This window comes from Halichoerus grypus, chromosome 6 (assembly GCF_964656455.1).
Source record: "Halichoerus grypus chromosome 6, mHalGry1.hap1.1, whole genome shotgun sequence".
NCBI lineage: Eukaryota > Metazoa > Chordata > Mammalia > Carnivora > Phocidae > Halichoerus > Halichoerus grypus.
In genome coordinates this window covers 116780120-116806446 of record NC_135717.1, presented here as the reverse complement: position 1 = coordinate 116806446, position 26327 = coordinate 116780120, and the positions used below count along the sequence as shown (strand labels likewise).

At 36.1% G+C, this 26327-nt stretch overlaps 1 protein-coding gene across 4 annotated transcripts in view; it reads right to left on the bottom strand.

The window, feature by feature from the left end:
* Window positions 1–26327, bottom strand: part of LARP4 (La ribonucleoprotein 4) — a 72184-nt gene that overhangs the window by 19619 nt on the left and 26238 nt on the right. For 3 of the 4 annotated variants that reach the window (XM_036098932.2, XM_036098933.2, XM_036098935.2), the window contains exons 4-10: window positions 25767–25842; window positions 21085–21221; window positions 19142–19245; window positions 15397–15507; window positions 14073–14126; window positions 1114–1326; window positions 408–511 (exon numbers count right to left, since the gene is read on the bottom strand). In XM_036098932.2, the coding sequence (XP_035954825.1) occupies window positions 408–511; window positions 1114–1326; window positions 14073–14126; window positions 15397–15507; window positions 19142–19245; window positions 21085–21221; window positions 25767–25842 (799 nt within the window). The remainder of the gene's footprint in view (window positions 1–407; window positions 512–1113; window positions 1327–14072; window positions 14127–15396; window positions 15508–19141; window positions 19246–21084; window positions 21222–25766; window positions 25843–26327) is intronic. The other variant, XM_078075969.1, reaches the window with a different exon arrangement.

Here is a 26327-nt window from a genome sequence, read left to right as displayed (position 1 = left end):
AGATCTTATGTTACTATCATAAAATAATTTTCTATTATCTTTATTATTAAAAAGTCAGTATGTACAATCTTAGTTCTAAATCTTTTTTATACAAATTATCCACTATGAGGTCAAAGTGTGCTTATTAATTCTAGAGTAAATGACTTAAGCTTTTTACTAAGCTTTATAAATAAGCGTTGTGACTACCACAGTAATTCTTTAAGAACTACTGGGAATTGTGTACAATAAATTCCACTGTTTTGTTTTTTGTTTTTGTTTTTATGTAGGCTCCATGCTGGGCATGGAGCACAATGCCTGGGCTTGAATTCATGACCCTGAGGATCAAGACCAGAGCCGAAATCAAGAGGTGGATGCTTAACTGACTGAGCCACCCTGGCACCCCTATTCCACTATGATTGTTATCTTACCGATTTTTTTGGAATGGTCGAGGCATATTCACAGCAGCAGCATTTGTTTTGTAAGATCCTGGTGCATTAAAGCCATTCACAAAACTACCATTGGGAAAGGGAGCCTAAAAGAAAATGTGATGTTTAAAAACAATTAATGAAAAGGGCAAAACCTAGTGTGAAGGCTGTAAGAAACTCCTGATGAACTAACCTAGCATCAAATTTTTTTTAAAGATTTTTTATTTTTAAGTAATCTCTACACTCAACATGAGGCTTGAACTCACGACCCCAAGCTCAAGAGTCGCATGCTCCACTCAGGATCCCCCTCAATTTCTTTTATAAGGCAAAAATAATTTTGAGCATTTTACTTACTCACTTTTGTAATACTCACTTCAAACATCACTTGATTTACAGAAGGAATCATTAGGTCATTACTTAATAAAGTACATTTCTCTCTGAAAAAGTTGAACTGAAAACATTTTAAACTAATCAGGACTTACCCACTCTCTTATTTTAATTCATTCAGCAAAATCTAAAGAATAAAATTATAGGAACCAATAGCTCAACTCTTAGTCACATGGGGATTAGGTATCTTTATCACTACTTAAAAGCCCGAAAGAAACCAGTATCAACACAAAACAAAATAAAAAAATAAACTACTCTAGCTGATTTCTTCAAATTTCAGCTTGAGCGAAAAATTTTATAATTCTGTAAGGATCTCACTTACCAGTGGTGTTTCAAAGTAAGGTGCAGGATTTGGTGACCAAGACTGAGGCACAATACTATAGACCGAGTACTGTTGGTGAGGATTATATACAGGCTGCATAAAAACTGGTGAGGCATACTGTGCTTGAGTTTGAATGGGCTGACTATACATACTAGAATCCATTAATCGATAACCATTCTTAGCAAAAAATGTATTGATGGCTTTTATCCTTGCCTAGAAGAAAGAGGAACAAATTATAATGAAGGACTGTGTATCTTCACAAATATATTTAATTTACATTTTAAACATATTTTACATGACTATGTTATTTCTGCCTACTATACAGTCAGTAGAGCAAAAGGAAATGATTGATAGCTTTAAATTATTTTTAAAACTTCTGCATGGCTAATACAACAATGAACAAAGTAAAACCACAAAAGTCAAAATAGTAAAACTAACTGCAACTTATCATAGACAAGGGAGCAAATATTCCTAATATACAAATTCTAAAAAAAAAAAGATAAAAAAATGTTAGAGAAATGAAGAGAGTTCACAGAGAAAAGAAAGGCAAATGGCTCTTAAACATATGAAAAGATGCTAAACCTTGCTTATAAGAGAAATGCGATTAAAAATGGAATTAACAGGGGCGCCTGGGTGGCTCAGTCATTAAGCGTCTGCCTTCGGCTCAGGTCATGATCCCAGGGTCCTGGGATCGAGCCCCGCATCGGGCTCCCTGCTCTGCAGGAAGCCTGCTTCTCCCTCTCACACTCCCCTTGCTTGTGTTCCCTCTCTCGCTGCCTCTCTCTCTGTCAAATAAATAAATAAAATCTTTAAAAAAAAAAAAAAATGGAATTAACATTTCTCACTTACAGGATTGGCAAAAAATCCCAAAATTTGACAACATACTTTGTTGATAAGGTTGTGGCAAAATACACTGATGATGGGAATGTAAAAGAGCACAACCCTTATAAACAAAAACTTAGCAATATCTTCCAAAAATCATATATGCATTTATCACATTCTCATCAATCCCACTTCAAGGAATCTTTCCCAAATACACACTGAACAAAAAGAAGTTTTAAAAAAAGGATGCACGTGGCTGTTCACTGACACTAACTATAATAGGAAGGGGGAAAAAGCTATCCACAACACACACACACACACACACACACACACACACACACACACTGAACAGTCCATCAATGGTTGAATACACTATATTACATCCACACAATTGAGTATCATGCAGATGTAAACTGAGGAACTGCTCTAAGTACTATTATGGAGTGATTTCCAGAATACATCATTGTTTAAAAAAAAAGAGGTAAAGCAAGGAGGATAAGAATAGGTATAAGTAAGCTACTGTTTAGCTAAGTCAGATAACGATATAAGATATACTTGCATTCACACACATATATATGTATGTATTTAATATACTGTTGTATTTTTTTTCAAAGATTTTATTTATTTATTTGACAGACAGAGACACAGTGAGTGTGGGAACACAAGCAGGGGGAGTGGGAGAGGGAGAAGCAGGCTTCCTGTGGAGCAGGGAGCCCAACCTGGGGCTAGATCCCAGGACTCTGGGACCACGACCTGATCCGAAGGCAAATGCTTAACCAACTGAGCCACCTAGGCGCCCCTCATATACTGTTTTACTTTTAAACCATACACATATTGAAAATAAAATTTAAAAAATCAATTGTAAAAGTTAAAAGCAAAATTAACCTAAATGTGCATCTGTGTTATATTAGTAATGTAACAGAGAAATCCTAAGTGATTTTGAGCCATAATAAAATCAACTGTTATGAATGTTCCTTAGGAATAAACTACAAGGCAAAGTATAGCAAAAAATTTCTTAGTTTGTTTCCAGAATTATATTCCTATTGGTATTGTTATTCTGATACTTTTGCATGTGATTATGGGATACAGCAAATCAGTAATTATACTGGGGTCACTGAGATCTGAGATTTTCACGAGAGAAAGAAGACACAGATGTGAGATCGAAGAAGTGAAAAGCATGTAGCCTGAATTTAAATTGGAAGCCTCAGTACAAACTCATGATATATTTTTGTTAAAAACAAACAAACACACACCTATTTCATAGCTCTGACCAATGAAAGGCTTTTAAACAATGACCACACACAAGAACTCCTTGTGCCTAGCCAATGGGCTGCAAAATATCACCTCCCCATAAAAAGCAAAGTGGGAATTCTGGAGACTTGACTGACCCCAGGCCTCTGACACAAAATGTACAAAACACTGGAACATCTTGTCAAACGAGGGAGCAAGCAAACCACTGAAAATTACTAAGGCTGTGACAAAAGGCCTCGTAAGTTAACTCAAAAGAGGCCACAATGCATTAATAAGGACAACAAACACACCAATATGTTTAAATACCCAACAACAAAAAATACTGAAATGGTCATTTTCGAAGGTTCCTAGGGAACCAACACATTATTTTCAAAAACTGGTAATAAAAGCTAGAACCAAGCATTTATCATGCATTCCATATATGAGCTGTACCTCAGGGTAATAAAGATGATGGCAAGCTTCCCTTTATAGAAGCCCTTCAACTAATAAATGCAAAAAAAGAAAGCCTGAAAATAGCACCTCTTTGCAGCCTTTAATTAATAGATTTAGTCAATGATCAGTAGCACCTAGCATAAAAGAGAGACAGACACAAAAACATACAGGCTTTTTGTTCTCTCTCTGCTGCTCCCAAATCAAACCAAATTTTGATCAAGCCTCTAAATCTAGCTACCAATTTGCATGAAGTACAGGAGACAGAGGATCATGCTAAACTACACTAAAAAATATAATTAGCCAATTCAAAAATGGAAGGACTTGAATAGACATTTCTCCAAAGATGATATATAAGGAAGGAAATTCTGCAATATGCTACATGGATAAACCTTGAAGACACTGTTAAGTGACATAAACCAGTCACAAAGAAACAAATACTGTATGATTTCATTTATATGAAGTAATGAGAGTAGTCAAAAATCATAGACTAGAAGAATAATGGTGGTTGTCAGGGGCTAGAAAGAGGGGAGAATGGTGAGTTATTGTTTAATAGGTACAGAATTTCAGTTTTATAAGATGAAGAAAGTTAACGTGAATGGATGGTGGTGAATGTGTTTAGTACAACTGCATTATATACTTAAAAGATGGTAAGTTTTATATATGTGTATTTTAACACAATAAAAAATATAACTAGAAAATGAGAAACTCTGTAAAACAAATAACTTAGTTATTTCAACAACATATTTTCAAAAGAAAAAATAAGTAAAGGATGAAACTACAGATATAAACAAAGAAAAAAGACAAAAAAATAAGAATCAGGAAAATGTGATATTATAGCTATGATTTTGAAAAAATCCCTCTTTCAGAGCTACTAAAACGAGTTTATTTACAGATAAAATTGCTTCAAATTTGCTTCAAAATAACTGGGGGCATGGAGAAATGGGTGGGAATATGGATGAAGCAAGACCGGCCATGCTCTACAAACTGTTAAAACTGGCTGATGGGATTCTCAGTGATTGATTATACTATTTTCTCCACTTTTTTATATGTTTGAAATTTCCTATACTAAGTTTAAAAAAAAAAAATGGAAAGAAAGCAATGCTCTAAAACTTAGTAAGTCAGACCATTTGTTTACATATTACCTGTGGCTGCTTTTGTGCCATAATGGCAGAGTTGAGTAGTTACAACAGATTTCATGATTGGTAAAATCTACAACGTTAACTTTCTGGTCCTTTAAAGAAAAAGTTTACTGACCTTTGTAAAAGAACTAAATAAAACAGCAGCTCTTTCTGCTCAAGGGTCCTGTCCCTGTGCTATAATAAAACCACCTATTTGCATCAAACAAACAAAAAACCCTAAAACAGATGTAAGAGGGTTAGATTAGGAATCATCAGCCTTACTAACTTGTTAGGAATATCAAGTGAAATAATGCATTTTAAAGCACAAAAACATGACTTTAACAAATGAATGAAAGGTATATTTTATGGTCCTTATAAGCCAGGAATTCTCCTTCCCTCAAATTGTAACCAATCAAACAATAAGAAATCCATAATGGCCAATCTTGAAAAATCCTTAAAATATCAAATTGACTTTAATATGACCTAAAAAATTTTTAGCTGTTGCTTTTACTAAAGTAATGTCATACGCTGTAGTTTACCTAAATCTTAATATATCCCATAAGAAACTAAAACCAAGTAAGTAACATTATTTTTTGAATGTGGTCCATTATCAAGAAAATAGTAGCCCAAAGAAACAGACTCCAAGATAACCAGGTACTGGAAACAGCAGACTAAGATTTTAATCCGGCCATTATGAATATATACGGATTAAGAGGAAACTGTGTTCTTAAGGAGTTGAACAAAAAGGGGAATCTCAGCAGAGGGGAAATATTTTTAAAACTGGAAGTTCCATGGGCGCCTGGGTGGCTCAGTTGGTTAAGCAACTGCCTTCGGCTCAGGTCATGATCCTGGAGTCCCGGGATCGAGTCCCGCATCGGGCTCCCTGCTCAGCAGGGAGTCTGCTTCTCCCTCTCTCGCTCCCCCCTCTTGTGCTCTCTCTCTGTCTCAAATAAATAAATAAAATCTTTAAAAAACAAAACAAAACAAAACAAAACCTGGAAGTTCCAGAATACAACTTGATGAAGAATAGAAATTATCCACAGAAATTATCCAATCCAAAGAAGAAAAAAAGAGATTGAAGAAAAATGAACAAAATCTCAGTGACACCAAGCAGTCCAATGTATGTGTAATTGTGGAGTCTCAAAAGGAGGGGAGAGAAGTCAGGCAGAAATTCTTTTTGAAAAACTGGTAGTTGAAAATCCCAATCCAGCAGACAAACATCAATTGCAAAGCCAAGAAGTTCAGCACATACCAAGCAGGATATAAAAAACCTGTACCTTGAAACACAATAGTCAATCTACTGAAAACCAAACAAAACAAAAAAATATCTTGATAGCAGGCAAAAAAGACCACATTATATAAAGAGAGTAACAATAATGCCTCGCCAGAAACAACAGAGGCCAGGAGACAACAGAATATCTTTATTTTATTTTATTTATTTGACACAGAGAGAGACACAGCGAAAGAGGGAACACAAGCAGGGGGAGTGGGAGAGGGAGAAGCAGGCTTCCCGCGGAGCAGGCAGCCCAATGTGGGGCTTGATCCCAGGACCCTGGGATCAGGACCTGAGCCGAAGGCAGACGCTTAATGACTGAGCCACCCAGGCGCCCCGACAACAGAATATCTTAAAAGGAAAGAAAAAATTAGAACTATCAATCTAAAATTCCGTATCCATGGAAAATACCCATCAAAAATGAGTATGAAATATAGGACAGTTTTAAGATAAGTAGAAACTAAGAAAATTCATCACTGGTAGGCACTGTAAGAAACATCAAATGAAATTCTTTAGGCTGAAAGAACTAATACCAGACAGACGTCATCTACAGGAGGAAGAGCAATAAAAAAAGCTTTCCTGCTTAATTACAAGAGAAAAAAGATGATGAAATGGAAGCAGTTTACCTCAGCTCATATAATAAAAGCTCTACGGGACTCTTCCAGAAGCATATCTTTAGGCCAAAGTCTCCAAGGACTCTTGACCTTGGATATCCATTGCACAAGAGTCTGAATTCTCCCAAATTATCATGGGTAATTTTAGAATCATGGCCATTATAAATAATTTGCCAATTAATTGTGCACAAAGATATTTTAATAAAATATAGCATTATGGTTTCCTATAATAAGTTTATAAGTATTTAAAATTTTTGTGAAAAATTTAGATAACTGATTCAGAAGAAAACAGTAACACAGCAGATTCCTTATATACAACAGACAAAACCTAAGAGAGAAAAGTTTAAGGTCTAAACAGGAGTTTATTATTTAAAGGCATTTAAAAAAAAATCAATTTAATTTCACATATTTTAAAAAAACAACTTTAAAATAAAAGTAACTCTCCATTAAAAGATCACTTTTCTTAGGTTAAGAACAGAATTACTAATATTTCCATTTTGTATTTGTATATATTGTACCTATAAAGCAGAAATCAATATATAGTAAATTAATTTACCTCATCAAAGAATAATTAGTAAATAAGTCATGTTAACATGCTGCAAGAAGTGTTTTTTGTTTTTTTGTTTTTTTACTTTTAATACAATATGCTTTATAGATTCAGGAAAAGAATTACAAACAGATCCTGTATCAGATAAGGTGGACTAAATTAATGCAACAAATACACAAAAAATTTAAAAGGCCCAAACACACAAAAATATTTCTCTTAATAATAAATTTGACAAAATAGGCAAAGACTTATACACTGAAAACTAGAAGGCAATGCTCAGAAACCAAAGCCTAAATAAATGACAAGAGATACCACGTTAGAAGATTAAATATTATGAAGGTGGCAATTCTCCCCAACTAGAGTCGATGAAATCCCAATCAAAATCCCAACAAGCGTTTCTGTAAAACTGACACATTCACATGGACCAGGTTAAGGACCTGGAATACCTAAAGTAATTTTGGAAAGTCAAAACAAATTTGAGAACTTAGACATTACCCGATCTTATAACTTTTTATAAAGCTACGGTAATCAAGACATTAGGGAACTGATTTAAAGATAAACATACAGATCAATGGAACAGAACAGAGTCCACAAATACACCAAAGCATATATGATCAACAAATAGTCAACAAAGTAACCAAGAGTCTTTTCAACAGATAATGTTGGAACAAATGTACATATATTTTAAAAAAGAACCCTGACTCTTCACAACACACAGAAGAAACTTGAAGTAGATCATAAAATCTAATGTGAGTATAATCTTAATGTTAAAATATAATACCTCCAGAAGAAATCATAAAAGAAAATATTCATGAACCTAGAAGACACTGATTTCAGGTAAGACAAAAATAATGAACCCTAAAAGAAAAGTGAGATAAAAACAGACTTTATTAGGGGCACCTGGGTGGCTCAGTCAGTTAAGCGTCCGCCTTTGGCTCAGGTCATGATCTCAGGGTCCTAGGACTGAGCCCCGCATCGAGCCCTGCATCGGGTCCCCTGCTCGCGCTTGCTCTCTAAGTAAATAAATAAAATCTTAAAAACAGACTTTATTAAAATTAAAAAACTTCTAAAATTTTTTTAAAACTTCTGCTCTTTGGTCAATTAATTTTTGACAAAGGAGGCAAGAATATACAATGGGGAAAAGACAGTCTCTTCAATAAACAGTATTGGGAAAACTAACTACATGCAAAAGCATGAAACTGGACCACTTTTTAATTTTTAATTTTAATTTTTTTTAAAGATTTTATTTATTTGACAGAGAGAGACACAGCGAGAGAGGGAACACAAGCAGGAAGAGTGGGAGGGGGAGAAGCAGGCTTCCCGTGGAGCGGGGAGCCTGATGTGGGGCTCGATCCCAGTACCCTGGGATCATGACCTGTGCCGAAGGCAGACGCTTAACGACTGAGACACCCAGGGGTCCCTGGACCACTTTTTTAAACCCTATACAAAAATAAACTCAAAATGGATTAAAGACTCAAATATAAGACCAGAAACCATAAAACTCCTAGAAGAAAACAAAGGCAATTAGCTCTTTAACATCAGTATTAGCAATATTTTTTTGGATGTGTCTCCTCAGGAAACAAAAGCAAAAATAAACAAATGGGACTACTTCAAACTACAAAGCTTTTGCACAGTAAAGGAAACCTTATCAACCAAATGGAAAGGCAACCTACTGAATGGGAGAAGGTATCTGCAAATGATAAAAATGGTAAGGGATTAATATCCAAATTATATAAATAACTCACACAACTCAAAACCCAAACAATCCAATTTAAAACATGGGTAGAGGACCTGAAGAGACATTTCTCCAAAGAAGACATACAGATGGCCAAAAGACACATGAAAAGATGCTCAACATCACTAACCATCAGGTAAATGCAAATCAAAATCACAAAGAGGTATGTCCTCACACTTGTCACCAGGCTATATTTAAAAAAAAAGAAAAGAAAAAAGGAAGTAACAAATGTTGGTGAGAATATGGGGAAAAAGGGCACCCTCTGTGCACTGTTGGTGGGAATACAAAATGATGCAGCCACTATGGAAAAAATATGAAGGTTTCTCGGGACACCTGGGTGGCTCAGTCAGTCAAGTGTCTGCTTTAGGCTCAGGTTATGATCCCAGAGTCCTGGGATCGAGTTCCGCATCAGGCTCCCTGCTCAGTGGAGAGCCTGCTTCTCCCTCTGCCCGCCACTCCCCCTGCTTGTGCTCTCTCTCTGACAAATAAATAAATAAAATCTAAAAAAAGTATGAAAAAAAGTATCAAAAAATTAAAAATAACATCTACCATGATCCAGCAATTCCACTTCTGGGTACTTATTCAAAGAAAACAAAAATGCTAACTTGAAAAACACACACATCCCTATGTCCACTGTAGCCTTACTTACAACAGCCAAGATATGAAAGCAACCTAAGTGTCCATCGATAGACGAATGGATAATGATGTGGTACACACACACACATACACGAATATCAGCTATAAAAAAGAACGCAATCTTGCCATTTGCCACAACATCGATATTATGCTAAGTGAAATAAGTCAGACAGGAAAAAACAAATACTGGTTGATTTCACTTACATGTGGAATCTAAAAAACAATACAAATCAAACAGAAACAAACTCATGTAGTCAGAGAAAAATCTGGTGGTTGCCAAGGGGTGGGGGTGACCGGGTGGAAGGATGGACAAAAGGGGAAAATTAAAAGGTTCAAATTTCGTTATAAAATAAGTCGTGGGGATGTAATGTATACATAGAGAATACAGTTAATAATATTGTAACAACTTTGTATGGTGACATATGGTAGCTTGGTTTATGATGGTAATCAATTCCTATGTATATAAATGTTGAATCACTATGTAGGACACCTGAAACTGATATAATATTGTACATCAACTACATTTCCATTAAAACAACATAACAAAAACCTCTAAAACTTCTGCTCTTCAAATATGCACTGTTGAGAAAACAAGAAGGCAAATCACAGGCTAGGGGAAATAGATTTGAAATACAAACATACCTGACAAAGAACTTATATCCAGAATATATAAAGAACTCTTATAATTCAGTAATAAGACCAACAAATTTTTTTAAATAGAAAGAAGATTCCAAAAGTGACTAGATAATCAAACTAAGTACATTTCTACTATTTGGCAATAAAAAAGAATGTACTACCAATACATGCAACAATATGGTTCACTAAAAATAATGGTGAGTGAAAGAAGTCCAGCACAAAAGAGAATATACTGTATGGTTTCATTCATATGAAAACTCCAGAAAAGACAAATCTATAGCTGCAGAAAGCAGATCAGTGACTGCCTAGATTGGTGGTTGGGGATGGTGGGAGAGACTGAGAAAAAACCAATGCACAAGGTTCCCAAAACTAATAAAAATGTATGCCTTAAAACAAATATATCCTATTGTATGCAAATTATACTTAAGTAAAGTTGATTAAAAAACTAAAATATTTTTTTCTGAGAGGACCTTAGCTAAACTAGACTCAAAATCCAAAGGCATAAAGAAAAAGATTCATCAATCTTATAATCTTGCTATAAAAAATAAATTTCCACAGAAGTACCACTAACACAATAATAGTCATATCTGATAAGACTAATCACCTCTAAAAACTTAATCACAAATCATTAAGGAAATCTTAATAGAAAAACAGCCAGAAACATAAGTAGAAAAATCAGAGAATCAACCACAAGAAATTTCAAAGAAATCAAAAATACTAATATGAATTTAAGTTAGTTCTATGTATTAAGTAAAGGCATACACTACTCTTCAACATAGCAATTTCATTTCTAGGAATTTTTTTTTTTTTTTAAAGATTTTATTTATTTGACAGAGAGAGACACAGCGAGAGAGGGAACACAAGCAGGGGGAGTGGGAGAGGGAGAAGCAGGCTTCCCGTGGAGCAGGGAGCCCGATGCGGGGCTCGATCCCAGGGCCCTGGGATCAGGACCCTGGGATCACGACCCGAGCCGAAGGCAGACGCTTAACGACTGAGCCACCCAGGTGCCCCTCATTTCTAGGAATTTACCCTAAAATTATATTTGCATATATAGACCAAAAAAAAGTATAAAAATTGCAGAATAGTGTCTAATACTTAGAATATCTAGTTCTCAACAAAAAATTACAGCACACACAGAGAAATAGAGAACTATGGCCCATTCACAGGAAGAACAGAATTTGATAGAAACCATCCTAAGTAAGCCCAGACATTGGAATTACTGGTCAAAGATGTTAAATCAACTATCTTAAATATGCTTAATGAGCTAATGGAAAGCATGAACAAACCTAAGAGTAATCAGGAAAAAGACATATGAACAAAACAATGTAAAGGAAATCAGTAGGCCTATCCTACGAGAAATATTACTGGGAGTTATTCAGGGTGAAATAAAGATAGCAGAGAGTAACTAAAAGCCGTAAGAAGAAATAAAGAATACTGATAAGGATAATTACACAGATAAAGACAAAAGAAAATATTATTATACTTTTGGTATACAATTCCTCTTTTTCCTTATCAGATTTATAAGCGAAATGAATAAAACAGAGAAGTATAGAAGCAGAGTATTTGTATACTACTGGAACTAAGCTGGTATTATTCACATGAGATTATAAATTTAATCCTCACCAAGACAACCACACACATACACACACACACACACACACACTCTCTATATATTTAAAAATATATAGAACAGGAAAGAAGGAAATCAAAATTGGAAATCAAAAAGGCAACAATAGAAAAAATTTGAGGGGGGGCACTTGGGTGGCATAGTCCTTTAAGCGTCTGCCTTCAGCTCAGGTCATCATCTCAGGTCATGATCCCCGTGTTGTGCTCCCTACTCAGCAGAGTCTGCTTCTCCCTCTCTCTCTGCCTCCCCGCCCCCTGCTCGTGCTCTCTCTCTCTCAAATAATCTTAAAGAAAAAAAAAAAAAAAGAAAAATTGAGGGGAAGAAAGAAAACCCATGAAAGACATACAGAAAACAAATACCAAAAGTGGAAGAAGTATCTTTCCTTATCAGTAATTATTTTAATGTAAATGAATTAAACTCTCCTATTCAAAGGCAGAGACTGGCAGATTGAATTAAAAAGCAGTGTCCATCTATATGCTATCTATAACAGATTCATTTTAAATTCAAAGACACTGAAAGTAACAGGATGGAAAAGGACATTCCAAGCAAATAGTAACCAAAATACATCTAAGACGGCTATACAGTTGACCCTTTCAACAACACAGGTTTGAACAGCATGTGTCTACTTATATGCAGATGTTTTCAATAAATACAGTACAGTACTGTAAATGTACTTTTCTTTTCCTTTATTTTTTTTAAAGATTTTTATTTATGTATTTATTTTTTTGAAGATTTTTTTTTTGAAGATTTATTTATATGACAGAGAGAAAGCACAAGCAGGGGGAACAGCAGGCAGAGGGAGAGGGAGAAGCAGACTCCCCACGGAGAATGGAGCACAATGCAGGGCTCAATCCCAGGACCCCGGGATCAGGACCTAAGCCGAAGGCAGATGCTTAACCGACTGAGCCACCCAGGCGCCCCAAGATTTTTGTTTATTTATTTTAGAGAGCGCGAATCCATGCCTGCGCATGAATTGGGGGAGGGGTAGAGGGAGAAAGAGAGAATCTCAAGTAGACTCCTTGCTGAGCACAGAGCCTGACCTGAGCTGAAATCAAGAGTTGGATGCTTAACCAACTGAGACTCTAAGGCATCTTCCTTTATCAATAACACTTTCTTTTCTTTAGCTTACTTTATTCTAAGAATGCAGTATACAATACATACAATATATAACATACATTTGTTAATCGACTGTTTATGTTATTGGTAAGGCTTCCCATCAAGAGTAGGCTATTAGTTCTAAATTTTGGGGAGGTGCCTGAGTGGCTCAGTTGGTTGAAGTGTCTGCTTTTGGCTCGGGTCATGATCCCGGGGTCCTGGGTTTGAGCCTCACATCGGGCTCCCTGCTCAGCAGAGAGCCTGCTTCTCCTTCTTCCTCTGCTGCTCCCCCTGCTTGAGCTCGCTCTCTCTCTAATACATAAATAAAATCTTAAAAAGAAAGTTATACGTAGATTTTCAACTGCATGGGAAAGGACAGGTCAGCACCGCCACGCCTCTTGGTTGTTCAAGGGTCAACTGACTTTTTTTTATTAGGCAAAACAGATTTTAAGTTACAAAAGGTTACAAGAAACAAAGGACATTATATACTAATAAAAGGTTCAATCCAGCAAAAAGATAAAATATAAATATATGTATCTGCCATCAGAGCCCGAAGACATATAAAGCAAACACAAGAGCTGGATGCTTAAACGACTGAACCACCCAGGTGCCCTAGGGTTCTATTTTAGATGGTAGCTCTGGTAGCAACTGGAGAATGGAAAAGTGGGGGGAGAGCTGAAGGCATAACAGCTAAAAGGCTACTCTAATTGTTGAAGCCTAAACAATGGCAGTAATAATTGAAACAAGTTTTAAAGGTAGATTCCATGGGATCTGAGAAAAGACCTATAAAGACAGTGAGCAAGTGTCATCAATGATAATTCCCAGATTCCCAAACAGATGAACATAAATGTGGTGATGCAATTAATTTTGAGATGAGGATGACAGTACTGAGAATGTTTTCCACCTTCGTTACTAAAAAATTATTCCTGCTCCTCATTTTGATTATCTTACAAGTTGTCAATCAGAATCTAACTAAAACTTCATGCTGTCTAAAGGTAGGCCTTTGGAAAGAATTGCTACCCTATCAACTAATTTTCTAGCACATTATATGAAATTTCTTTAAAATCATTACAGGTTTTATAAAATATTATCCATACGTGTTTTAAATTCTCAAATAGACAAGCAACAAAAATTTTCTGGTTCACACTAGCTCACTTACAAACATTTTCTTACCATGATTGGCTTGCCCTGAAATGTTTTAACTTCTTCTCTTAAGTATTTAAAAGCCTGTTAACAAAGCAGAAAGGAACTTTTATTAGCATTCAAACATTTCACTAAAGCCATCTTTATTCTATCAAGAGTTTGGTATTAGCAACCATCTCCAAACTAAACAATAAAAAATTCTGAAGTCAATTCCATTATGCAGGTGATAAGGAATGAAAAAGTAAAAACACTCCAGTTGAAGTTCACACTTACTATAGATTAATGCAGAAAAAAAAAAATGCACAAAAAACAGACCCCAAATTTCTCTACATATTGAGTCTTCTAAGATGAAAAATTAAAAAAAAAAATCAGCGGGGTGCCTGGCTGGCTCAGTTGGTGGACTATGCAACTCTTGATCTCGGGGTCGTGACTTCGAGCCCCACACTGGGGGCAGAGTTTACTTTAAAAATCAATCAATCAATTGGGGCGCCTGGGTGGCTCAAGTCATTACGCGTCTGCCTTCGGCTCAAGTCATGATCCCAGGGTCCTGGGATCAAGCCCCACATCTGGCTCCCTGCTCAGTGGGAAGCCTGCTTCTCCCTCTCCCACTCCCCCTGCTTGTGTTCCTGCTCTTGCTATCTCTCCCTCTCTAATAAATAAATAAAATCTTAAAAAAAAAAAAAATCAATCAGCGAGTGGTTTTAAAATGCTATTAGATATATTTTTGTTTTTGTTTCAATGGATTATTATTTCTCTTTAAGTTGGACATGACAACAAGAGTAAAATCATTAATGTCAAAATTCCAAGAATCAGAAAGGAAGTTATATATTTATTGTGGGCCTAGTGTGTATATACTAGAAATACCAACTACTGAGTACGTGGTTCCCAATCTTTAAATTAATTTTAAAATTGTGTGTTAATTTTTTTATTGATAGGAAACAAACTTCTTCTTTTTTTTTAAAGATTTTATTCATTTGACAGAGAGACACACAGTGAGAGAGGGAACACAAGCAGGGGGAGTGCGAGAGGGAGAAGCAGGCTTCTCGCAGAGCAGGGAGCCCGATGTGGGGCTCGATCCCAGGACCGTGGGACCACGACCTGAGCTGAAGGCAGACGCTTAACGACTGAGCCACCCAGGTGCCCCAGGAAACAAACTTCTTAAATTGAAACTGAAAAAGCTTTAGGAAAATGATCAAAAAGGAAACCAATTAAGCACAACCAAAAAGGTGAACAAGGTGCTCAATAGCTCAACAGTGTTTACAAATATTGCTGTCAGCACATATTTTCTCCGTTAAAATATACCACTACTTCTTTTATCACCAGGACTTCAAATCAGAAGAAAAGTTTTTCTCACCTGTTGTGCATCTGTGTCTGACTGGAAAGTGATATACCAGTTGCTATTGTGTGCAAACTCACAGCTTATCACCTTGGGGCAGTTTTCATTCTTGAACAAAGCTTTAACTTCCTAAAAAAGAAAAACTTCAGTGTATATTTTGAATATGATTTAGAGATAGAATCTTATTTTAATATCAGCAAAACTGAAGCATTTCACTCTTAGTGGCAAGCTAAATTTTCCTTAACAGTAAAATCTCTCTAGACCTGCCATTATCCAAAAAAGGAAAAGTATGTCCTCCATTAACATTTTCTAGTGCTTATTTATTTTCATGCATTCTCATTCAATCCAGATGCTCTGTCTACATCAGTCACAGATACGAACTCTGTGCAAAGATAGTTTCGCCTTTCCATAATTGAAACTGAAATTTCAATAATTGAAACCTAAAACAAATATATGCATTTCAAAAAAGATGATTATCAAAACTCAGAACTGTGTAGAAATTTATAAAAAGAAAAGAAAGAAAACAACTGGAAGTCAACATTAAGTATCTCTAAACGGTTATAGAAAGAAAGGAAACATTTACTGAAATTCCATGCAGGGTGAGACACAGATTTAACCTGAAAACAACCCTGTTTTAAAGATTTTATCATATCCATTTTACAGCTGAGTAAATGGTAGCTCAAACTGTTTAACTTACTCACACTATGACAAAGAACTCAAATCCGGATTTGTATGCCTCCAAACTCCATTTTGTCTAATACCTACCTGAGTTTAAGGAGAAATTCAATAATAACCATTAATTCCCAAATATTGAAGAATCTTATCAGGTTAAAGTGCCCACAAAATACCAAAATATCACAAGGTATCCATTTTTAAAAAGGTAATTACTAAGCTGATGGGACAATCAACATGGTAACAGTGAAGTCTAACTTGTATTCTAATTCCCTCAAATTTTTGCTACACTGAATTAAAAAAAACTACGTCTCTACTTATGATGAAATTTGCTTGGGTCAAATACTACTCGAAATAAATAGTGTGCAACCAGCTGAGTTGTGTGACATTTGTGAAAGTGGTGAAATATCACCAAGTTCAGTTAGTAAAATTCTCATCCAGTCCAGAATTACATTTCTGTAATCATAGAACTATCTGTGGAACTGTTAGACTGCCACCCACTGATGTCTACCTTCAAAAATCCAGATATTCTCCAAATATTTCTAATTCTCTTAAATGTATAATGAATTGATTCATTTATTTAAATCTTTTCATTTTCAGCCTTTATTATTCTTTAGGAAGAGTTATGCTCATAGATTTACTTTCCCAAGTATAAAAAAAGAAGTCTGGATCTAAAGTAATTTGTTCCACCTGACAGGAACCTTTAAGGTCACCACCCCAAATCCCTTATGTTAATCTGAATTTCAGTGATTACTGCCTAGGCTGACTTTCTCTGGCTATCTTAGTCATCTGCATTTCTTTTACTTTTTTTTAATGAACGGTATGTTGCTGCCTTGTTCCTTTTTATTTATTGCTTTTCGTGTGTGACCTATGTATTCAGAATATAAATTACAGTAATTATAATAATAATAATATTGGCTAATCTTAGATTTGTTTTACATGCCAAGTACTGCTCTAAGTTCTTTACATACTAACTCACTTATTTCTCACAATTTTATGAGTTACTTATTACTATTATCCCATTTAACAGATGGAAAAAAACAAAGCAAAAGAGGTTAAGTAACTTATGCAAGGTCATAGAGCTATCAAGTAAAAAGTTGGAATTTAAATCCAGGCAGCTTGGCTCTAGAGTGCAGGCTCATATATCCTACACTGTTTCTTAATAATGCAAATATCCTTCCCATTCTGCAATTTTCCTTTCAATTTGTTACTTTTGACATATAGTTCATAATTTTTAAAAAGATCTATCTAGTGACAGTTTCTTTTCTAATTTCTCTCACTGTTTCTAAGTTTAGGAAATCTTTATTCTGGAGAGTTAATACTGAATGAATCTGGGCAAAAAGATTAACTACTAATGTGCCACATTTGTTAGGTGGCAAGAATCTAAAAATTCTTTTTTAAATGGCTAACCAATTACCATATATCAGTTACTAATTAATCCTCCCCATCTTTAACTTATTATCATTAACATGGCAACTTAGTGTGAAGTCCTGTGGTTTACTGGTTAAGAAACATAGGTTTTGGAATCAGAGAGAGCGAGTTCAAATCAGATTCTGTCATTTAAACAGCCCATGTGTCTTTAGGCAAGTTATTTAACCATACTAAGGCTCAGTTACTTAACTGTAAAACAAGAGATAACAAAACCTTAGGCTTTAAATTACCATAAAGTACACAGCACAATACTTGGTAGAACCTAATTACTAAATAAATGTTATCATACATACATTACTATATAAAAGGGTCTATTCCAGGATTATACTGTTTCATTCAAATACTATTTTATTCCTTTACCTGTACCACACCATCTTTATGACTGCAACTCTGCTTTATATTTGCTAGCTAGTAGAATTAGTCTCGAATCTTATTTTTCTTCTTCATTCCTAAGTTTATTCTTTCAGATTAATCCTCAAGTTCCCAAAAGAGCCTATTTATATTTTAATTGCCAGTCAAATCAATAAATTGAGAACTAGTAACACTGCAATACTCAGTCCACCATTCTAAGAACATGGAATTATATCTTCCTCCTCCCTCTGTACCATTCTTCCAGTGTTTCAGAATTTACAAAACAAAATTTAACCTATTCACATAATTGATATGAGGGCACTGACTTATACTCTGTTTACCTTCAATTTAAACAGTTAAAGATCACTTAGCTTAATGAGATACCACCTCACACCAGTCAGAATGGCTAAAAGAGAAAGGGGAACCCTCCTACATTGTTGGTGGGAATGCAAGCTGGTGCAGCCACTCTGGAAAACAGTATGGAGGATCCTCAAAAAGTTGAAAATAGAGCTACCATATGACCCAGCAATTGCACTACTGGGTATTTACCCCAAAGATACAAATGTAGGGATCTGAAGGGGTACGTGAACCCCGATGTTTATGCCAGCAATGTCCACAAGAGCCAAACTATGGAAAGAGCCAAGATGTCCATCGACAGATGAATGGATAAAGAAGATGTGGTATATATACACAATGGAATATTATGCAGCCATCAAAAGGAATGATATCTTGCCATTTGCAATGACGTGGATGGAACTGGAGGGTATTATGCTGAGCGAAATAAGTCAATCAGAGAAAGACATGTATCATATGACCTCAATGATATGAGGAATTCTTAATCTCAGGAAACAAACTGAGGGTTGCTGGAGTGGTGGGGGGGTGGGAGGGATGGGGTGGCTGGGTGATAAACATTAGGGAGGGTATGTGCTATGGTGAGCGTTGTGAATTGTGTAAGACTGCTGAACCACAGACCTGTACCTCTGAAACAAATAATATATTATATGTTAAAAAAAAAAAAGCAGGAAGGGAAAAACGAAGGGGGGGAAATCGGAGGGGGAGACGATTGGACTATGAGACTGCGGACTCTGAGAAACAAACTGAAGGCTCTAGAGGGGAGGGTGGTGGGGGGATGGGTTAGTCTGGTGATGGGTATTAAAGAGGGCACGTACTGAATGGAGCACTGGGTGTTATACACCAACAATGAATCATGGAACACTACATCAAAAACTAATGATGTAATGTATGGCGATTAACATAATAAAATAAAATTAAAAAAAACACTTAGCTTTAACAATGCTTAATAATTTACCTCTATAGGCGTCGTTTCAGGAATCTCTCTAAGAATCACAATACAACGCTTATGACTTGGTCTCACTTTCTCGCCCTTCTCATCAACTTGTACCATAGGAGAAGCTGAAATTTAAAAAAGTTTCATTCAAAAGTGACAAGGAGAGATATTAATATTGCCATTAAAAACTATTCATTTCTATTTCCAAGTGAATAAATTAGCAGAGAAATTAAATTGTAGAACCAAAGATTACAGTTGTAACAAAATATTTTGAGATTAATATACAAGAAACACTGTCAAGTGTTATTCTTTGAACAAATATACAGAGTACCTACTTTGTGTCTTGGCACTGTGTTGGGGTTGAAAAACTTTCAGGAGTATACAATACATATCTAACAAGGTAAAATTACCCTGTGTATAATTACTGAATTCTGGATTTCTGGAGATAATAAAAATCAGTGTACTTGCATTCTACTCTTGTAACTGGATGACAGTATTGCATTCTGACATGCAAAGAAATTCTTAAAATTCAAGTCTAAGAAGCATTTAAACCAAGAATTAAACTCAAATGATTATAACTTTCCCTTGATTTTAACATATTTATTCTTACATACTATTACAGACACTGAGAAGCCATCTTTTAGATGATTTTGAGGAAATATTTAATGAAGATAGTACCATCTAACCAAAACTTTTATTCCTAGTCCCTTTAGAGAGGTAATATGCCACACCTCTCTGAACAGGTAAGAAGTGAGAAGAAAAGAAAAAGGGAAGAAGAGTTGGGCTTAAGTAAGTACTAGGTTCTAGCCCTTAGTGGAGGATTCTGCTGGTGTCTTGGCTGATTTTTTTCTGATTACAAGACTGGGTTGTTTTAAGAAACCACTGCACAAACCAATCAGAGATTTCATAAATGTTTTCAGCCCTCTGAGAATGGAAATCTACTCTCATATAAGCCTATTATTGTACTTGGTATATTTAACTTTTAAACATTTTCAACAACACATTTCATATAAAAATGAAGAGCTGCCTTTATTCAGTCAAGTAGTTAAAACTTTGGTAAGGTTTTGCTAAGAAAGGTTAGCAAGAAATACTGATAAAAGACATAAAGACCATTAAAAATGCTTAGAACCTCAAATTCTTTACCAAACTTTAGAGTTTGGTAAAGTCAAACTACAGACTGCAATTCTTTAACAGGTTGTGAAATCAATTTAGGGGGAAAAAAAAAAGAGTTAATTCCAAGCATTTACTATTAATCTGAATAATTAACATTTCAGTTGTGTGTGGGTATGTGGTGTATGTACTGGGCTATAGTGTAAAATGTACTTCTTACTTGGGTTCAAAAGTTTGAAACAATGCTTTAGAAGATGTAATGATACATGTAACTTTCTAATAGCCTAGAAAACAGATTTAATTGCTTATACTTGGAGTAAGTGGGTGATGAACAACCAAGGTACAGAAGTGATATAGAAGCTATATACCACGTCAGTAAAAATAAAGATAAATTATTGGAACAGAATAACAAAAAATAGGGAGTTAACAATTCCCTGCCTGATAAGCATAGCTTAATGTATAGAATTGTGGAATCGGGGCACCTGGGTGGCTCAGTCGTTGGGCGTCTGCCTTTGGCTCAGGTCGTGATCCCAGGGTCCTGGGATCGGGCCCCGCATCGGGCTCCCTGCTCCGTGGGGGGCCTGCTTCTCCCTCTCCCACTCCCCCTGCTTGTGTTCCCTCTCTCGCTGTGTCTCTCTCAAATAAATAAATAAAATCTTAAAAAAAAAAAAAAAAGAATTGTGGAATCACTATGTTGTATACTTGAAAAAATACAACATTATATGTCAACTACAATTTAAAAAAATAAAAATAAAATGGCCAACAAAACCAAAAAATTCCCTGTATGATCAGAAATCAAAAGAATATTTAGCTTTTTGACTTAAAAAAATAGCTAAAAGGTATGATTTACATACATCTCAACACTTCAAGAATTAGATCAGGGTCTGTGGTCAGCTTTTTAATTTCTTCCATGTTGGCAACTGTCCAAATTGGGATGAACTGATCACTGTCCATTTGAGATATCAGGTAAAGATCCTTTGACAAATTTTCTCTGAAAGGAATAAACAAAAGCAAGAGTCCCATAAAACAAAGAATTCTTAAAAAAGCAGCTAAAGAAGTGTCTTATTCACTTCTGTCACTTAGTTAAACAAAATTATGCTACCAGAAATAACACAGCGAACTATGAAAATACATAATACACAACAAATATACTCTAACAACTTTCAGAAAGTTTCTGAATCACCAAATACATCATGCCCAAAATTCTGAACAAGGGAACTTTATGGAATTATACTGATATGGAAAGAGGCTTAATAAAATATTACATACAGTGTAGTTCCATCTTATAAACACTTTATCACTGATGTTAGAATATGCATATGGGGAAAATTATAGCTTCAACCATGAGTTTAACTGTAAAGGATTTCAAATTTCTAAATGTTTGTGGGGCGCCTGGGTGGCTCAGTCGTTAAGCGTCTGCCTTCGGCTCAGGTCATGATCCCGGGGTCCTGGGATCGAGCCCCGCATCGGGCTCCCTGCTCGGCGGGAAGCCTGCTTCTCCCTCTCCCGCTCCCCCTGCTTGTGTGTTCCCTCTCTCGCTGTGTCTTTCTCTGTCAAATAAATAAATAAAACCTTTAAAAATAAAAAATAAAAATTTCTAACTGTTTGTATTTTTAAAGTATGTTTGACTTTATTTAAATTTAATAAATTTAAAACTAAATTTAAAACATTTAAAAGATTCTTTAAGATACATTTCTTATAAACACTTCTATCTTACATATAAAATCTCATGTAACAAATTGAAGTAAAATCATACTCATGTTGTCTTATTCACATCAGATCTTTGAAGCAGTCTAGTTATAAATAGCTGGAAGTCTTTGCTTAAAAGCCCCCTTTTCTCAATGACCCTATTTAAAACTGAAACCACCCAAGCACTCTTGATTCCCCTTCTCTTAATTACAGTGTTCTAAATTTTTTTCCAGTGCTTATCACTTAGCACACTTCTAAGTTTATCATGCTTTTTAAAAAAATTATTTTTGTCTCCTCCAGCCAGAATACAGGTTCCATGAAGAATCTTTGTTGTTCAAAATGTATTTCAAGGCCCTAGTGCCTGGCAAAGGGTAGGGCCAAAGGCCTCTACATTCAAGTTTTATTAAAATAAAGTAGTAATTACTTTTTAAAAATTACAATTGCCAACAGGTTGTTTTGGGGGCAAAAAATAATAGAGAAGATACCAGCAAAGGTTAAACTCACTTTAGCATAAATGGAGGAACATAGTAATAACATCTTCATCAAGATATTCTTTTTTTGCTGTTTATTAGAGAGGGAGGGGTAGAGGGAGAGGAAAAGACAGAATCTTAGGCAGACTCTATGCCCAGAGCAGACCCCAACATGGGCTCAATCTCACAACCCTGAGATCATGACCTGAGCTGAAATCAAGAGTCAGACGTTAAATTGACTAAGCCACCCAGGCGCCCCTGTACATATATTTACACAACTAAAAAGTTGTAGCCTAAATCAACTCTGACTTTCAGCATGTCTGTTCTTATAAAACCTTAGTCAAACTTTTTTTTTTTTAAAGATTTCATTTATCTGAGACAGAGAGAGAGCATGAGAGAGAGAAAGATCACGAGTACGGGGGAGGAGTAGAGGAAGAAGCAGACTCCCGGCTGAGCAGGGAGCCTGATGTGGGACTCAATCCCAGGACCCTGGGATCATGACCTGAGCTGAAGGCAGATGTTTAACGACTGAACCACCCAGGCGCCCCAAACCTTTTTTTTTTTAAAGATTTTATTTATTTATTTGAGAGAGAGAGAGAGAGCATGCATGTGTGTGATCGTGCATGAGCAGGGGTAGGGTCAGAGGGAGAGGGAGAAGCAGACTCCATGCTCAGCATGGAGCCTGACGTGGGGCTCGATCCCATGATTCTGAGGTCATGACCTGAGCTGAAGTCAGATGCTTAACCAATTGACACACCGAGATGCCCCAACCTTGGTTAAATTCTTAAAGAAACCGTATCTCATCAGAAGTCAAATTAATGGATATAAATCACATCTATTCACATCTATGATTTGACTATTCATGATTAATTCCTGATATGTGCTAATAACAATTTTGCTGAGCCACAAGCGTCAATCATATAGTTTGTTTAAACTGTATCAAAGTTCTGAGTAGGATGTGGTAGATCATGACAAACCAGTGCTCCTATTGCAACAACTAAAAAAGCCTGGCTAAATTACAAAAATCACGTTCTGGAGATGAAGGAAAGAAGCTACAAGAACAAAATGAATTCCAGAAAGATGGTCTTTTTTTCCTGAGGGGGTCTGCAGATAGGGACCAGGGGGAAACCAGCAGAGTTTTAGGCAGTTGCACAGGACTGGCACTGTGAATTGGAAACTAAAGGAGCTCCTAACATACAGATTTCCCCCCATATAACATTTCCTGAGTTCTAAGGAGGAAGGTGGGAGACTGGGAGCCAGGCTAAAAAGGCAGAGTAACATCTCTGCAGTTTTGTGGAAGTTCCAGTGGAAGGAAAAAACTCTCATCAAACACAAGACAGGTCTCCCCCACAGAACATTTGCCAGATTTTGAAGCTTACAGGGTAAGAGACTAAAGAGCTAATCTCAAACGTCTCAAGAACAGGACTAAATCTCCCCTGGTGTTTCAGAACTGAAGTAACAGAAAACAGACAACTTCCAAATCAAGACTGAAAAGGTCACGACTAAGGAACAGAGATAAATCAGAGGTAGACTGAGTCTAATTACAGTGGCTGCTCAGTCCTAACCCAGCTGGACTGACAATCAATCTGCTTCTGCCTACCAGAAGAAAGCTCAAATCTTGTCTAGAGGGAAAGATCTTATCACTTGCAGCTCCTAGCTGCTTTTACATGTAATGTCCAGCATATAATCAAAATTTCTAAGACATTCAAAAAGGCAGGAAATTATGAGAGAACCGAGAGAAAAAACTCAAATATAAGCAGACACACAAATGATCCAGTTAGTAGGCAAAGATTTTTAAATAACTATTACAAATATATTACAGAAAATGAATTGTATTGCAGAACAAATGACTAAAGACAGACAGAAACTCCCGCTTTTATCATTTTATCCTGTACTAGACTATAAAGGCAAAGAATAAAAAGGAGGGAAAAAAGGAGGAACTATTTAGGATAAAGAATCAATTAAACCTGAGTCAAGAGCATATTATGTGTAAAGAAATAAAGAAGTCTAGGGGCACCTGGTTGGCTCAGTCGGTAGAACACATGACTCCTGATTTCAGGGTCATGAGTTCAAGTCCTATGCTAGGAATTGACCTTACTTAAAAAGTAAATAAATTAAAAAAAGAGGGGCGCCCGGGTGGCTCAGTCATTAAGTGTCTGCCTTCGGCTCAGGTCACGGTCCCGGGGTCCTGGGATCGAGCCCCGCATCAGGCTTCCTGCTCTGCGGGAAGCCTGCTTCTCCCTCTCCCACCCACCCCGCTTGTGTTCCCTCTCTCGCTGTGTATCTCTCTGTCAAATAAATAAGTAAAATCTTTTAAAAAAATAAAATAAAAAAGAAATAAAGAAGTCTGTGATAAAATCCAGGTTTCTAGCTTGAAAAATTGGTTTACCGGTCCTACCTCTCACCATGTATAAGAAAAATAGAAGGCACTACCTTTGCATGCATATCCAAACTTCTATTTATTTTGGAAGGGGCAGTTTTTACAATACTGAAGTTTTATGACATCTAAACTATAAATATACATACATAATTGTTATCTGTAAATAAGACATCTTGAGGGGCGCCTGGGTGGCTCAGCTGGTTAAGTGTCTGACTCCTGGTTTTAGCTCAGGTCATAATCTCAGAGTCGGGAGACTGAGGCCCTTGTCAGGCTTGTACTCAGCACAGAGTTGGCTTGAGATTTCCTCCCTCCACCTCTGTCCCTTCCCTTGCCCCATGCACGCACTCCCTCCCTAAAATAAATAAATAAATGAAATCTTAAAAAAAAAAAAAAAAAAAAGGGACGCCTGGGTGGCTCAGTCAGTTAAGCATCTGCCTTCAGCTCAGGTCATGATCCCAGGGTCCTGGGATTGAGTCCCGCATCAGGCTCCCTGCTCAGCGGGGAGTCCGCTTCTCCCTCTGCCTGCCACTCCCCCTGCTTGTGCACGTGCTCTCTCTCTGACAAATAAATAAAACCTTAAAAAAAAAAAAAAAAAGACATCTTGAAACGTTTGCCTGAAAGAACTCCTTATTTAATAGAAGACACTAGTAACATAAATTCTATGCCCATCATAACTCCATGATCAAAGGTTACACAAACTAGCTACTAAAAAGATATATTAAGAGATAACCACTGTTTTGAGAACCCTAAACCTGAGTATGTTTCTAGGAAAAGTATCCAATACCCAATCCAAAAGTAATCCAATCCAGTATTTCATTATCTTTTCTACTAAGACTAGATCCTTTGCATATCCAATTAGAGACTACATCTTTAAATTTAGTTCACTGAAGGAAATTAAAACCACCATTCTTCCACTCTATTTCACAGGTATTTCACATCTACTAACCAAACAATTCAAAAAATGAGAAATCTCAATTAAAAAATATGAATAACATACCGGGAGAAACAGAATTCCAATTGTTTCTTCAGACATTCTTTTAGGTCTTCTGTAGAAATTGCTGAATTACTTTCCCCTGAAGGTAGGAAACAGAGGAAAAAAGTTAATACCAAATTACCATAGGTAGTAAACATTGCATAAAGTTGTACTCAGAATACATCACAAAGTATGCACAAATTAAAATTCACAACAAAACTTTTTAGAGTTCAACTGAATTCTAACAAAGTCTAATTTCAACCTATCCTTTCTTTAGATAGAGTTCAGACCGTTTAAAATTATTTTTTTTAAAGATTTCATTTATTTATTCATAAGAGAGAGAGAGAGAGAGGCAGACGGAGAAGCAGGCTCCCCACTGAGCAGGGAGGCCAATGCGGAACTCGATCCCAGGACCCTGGGATCATGACCTGAGCCGAAGGCAGACACTTAACCATCTGAGCCACCCAGGTGCCCAGTTTGAAATTATTTTATCAAGTAATGAACAAAGCACCATTAATACTAAAAGTACCTGGCTACCCTATGTAAAACACTACCCTAAAATCTTTAAAATTGTGATAACTACTG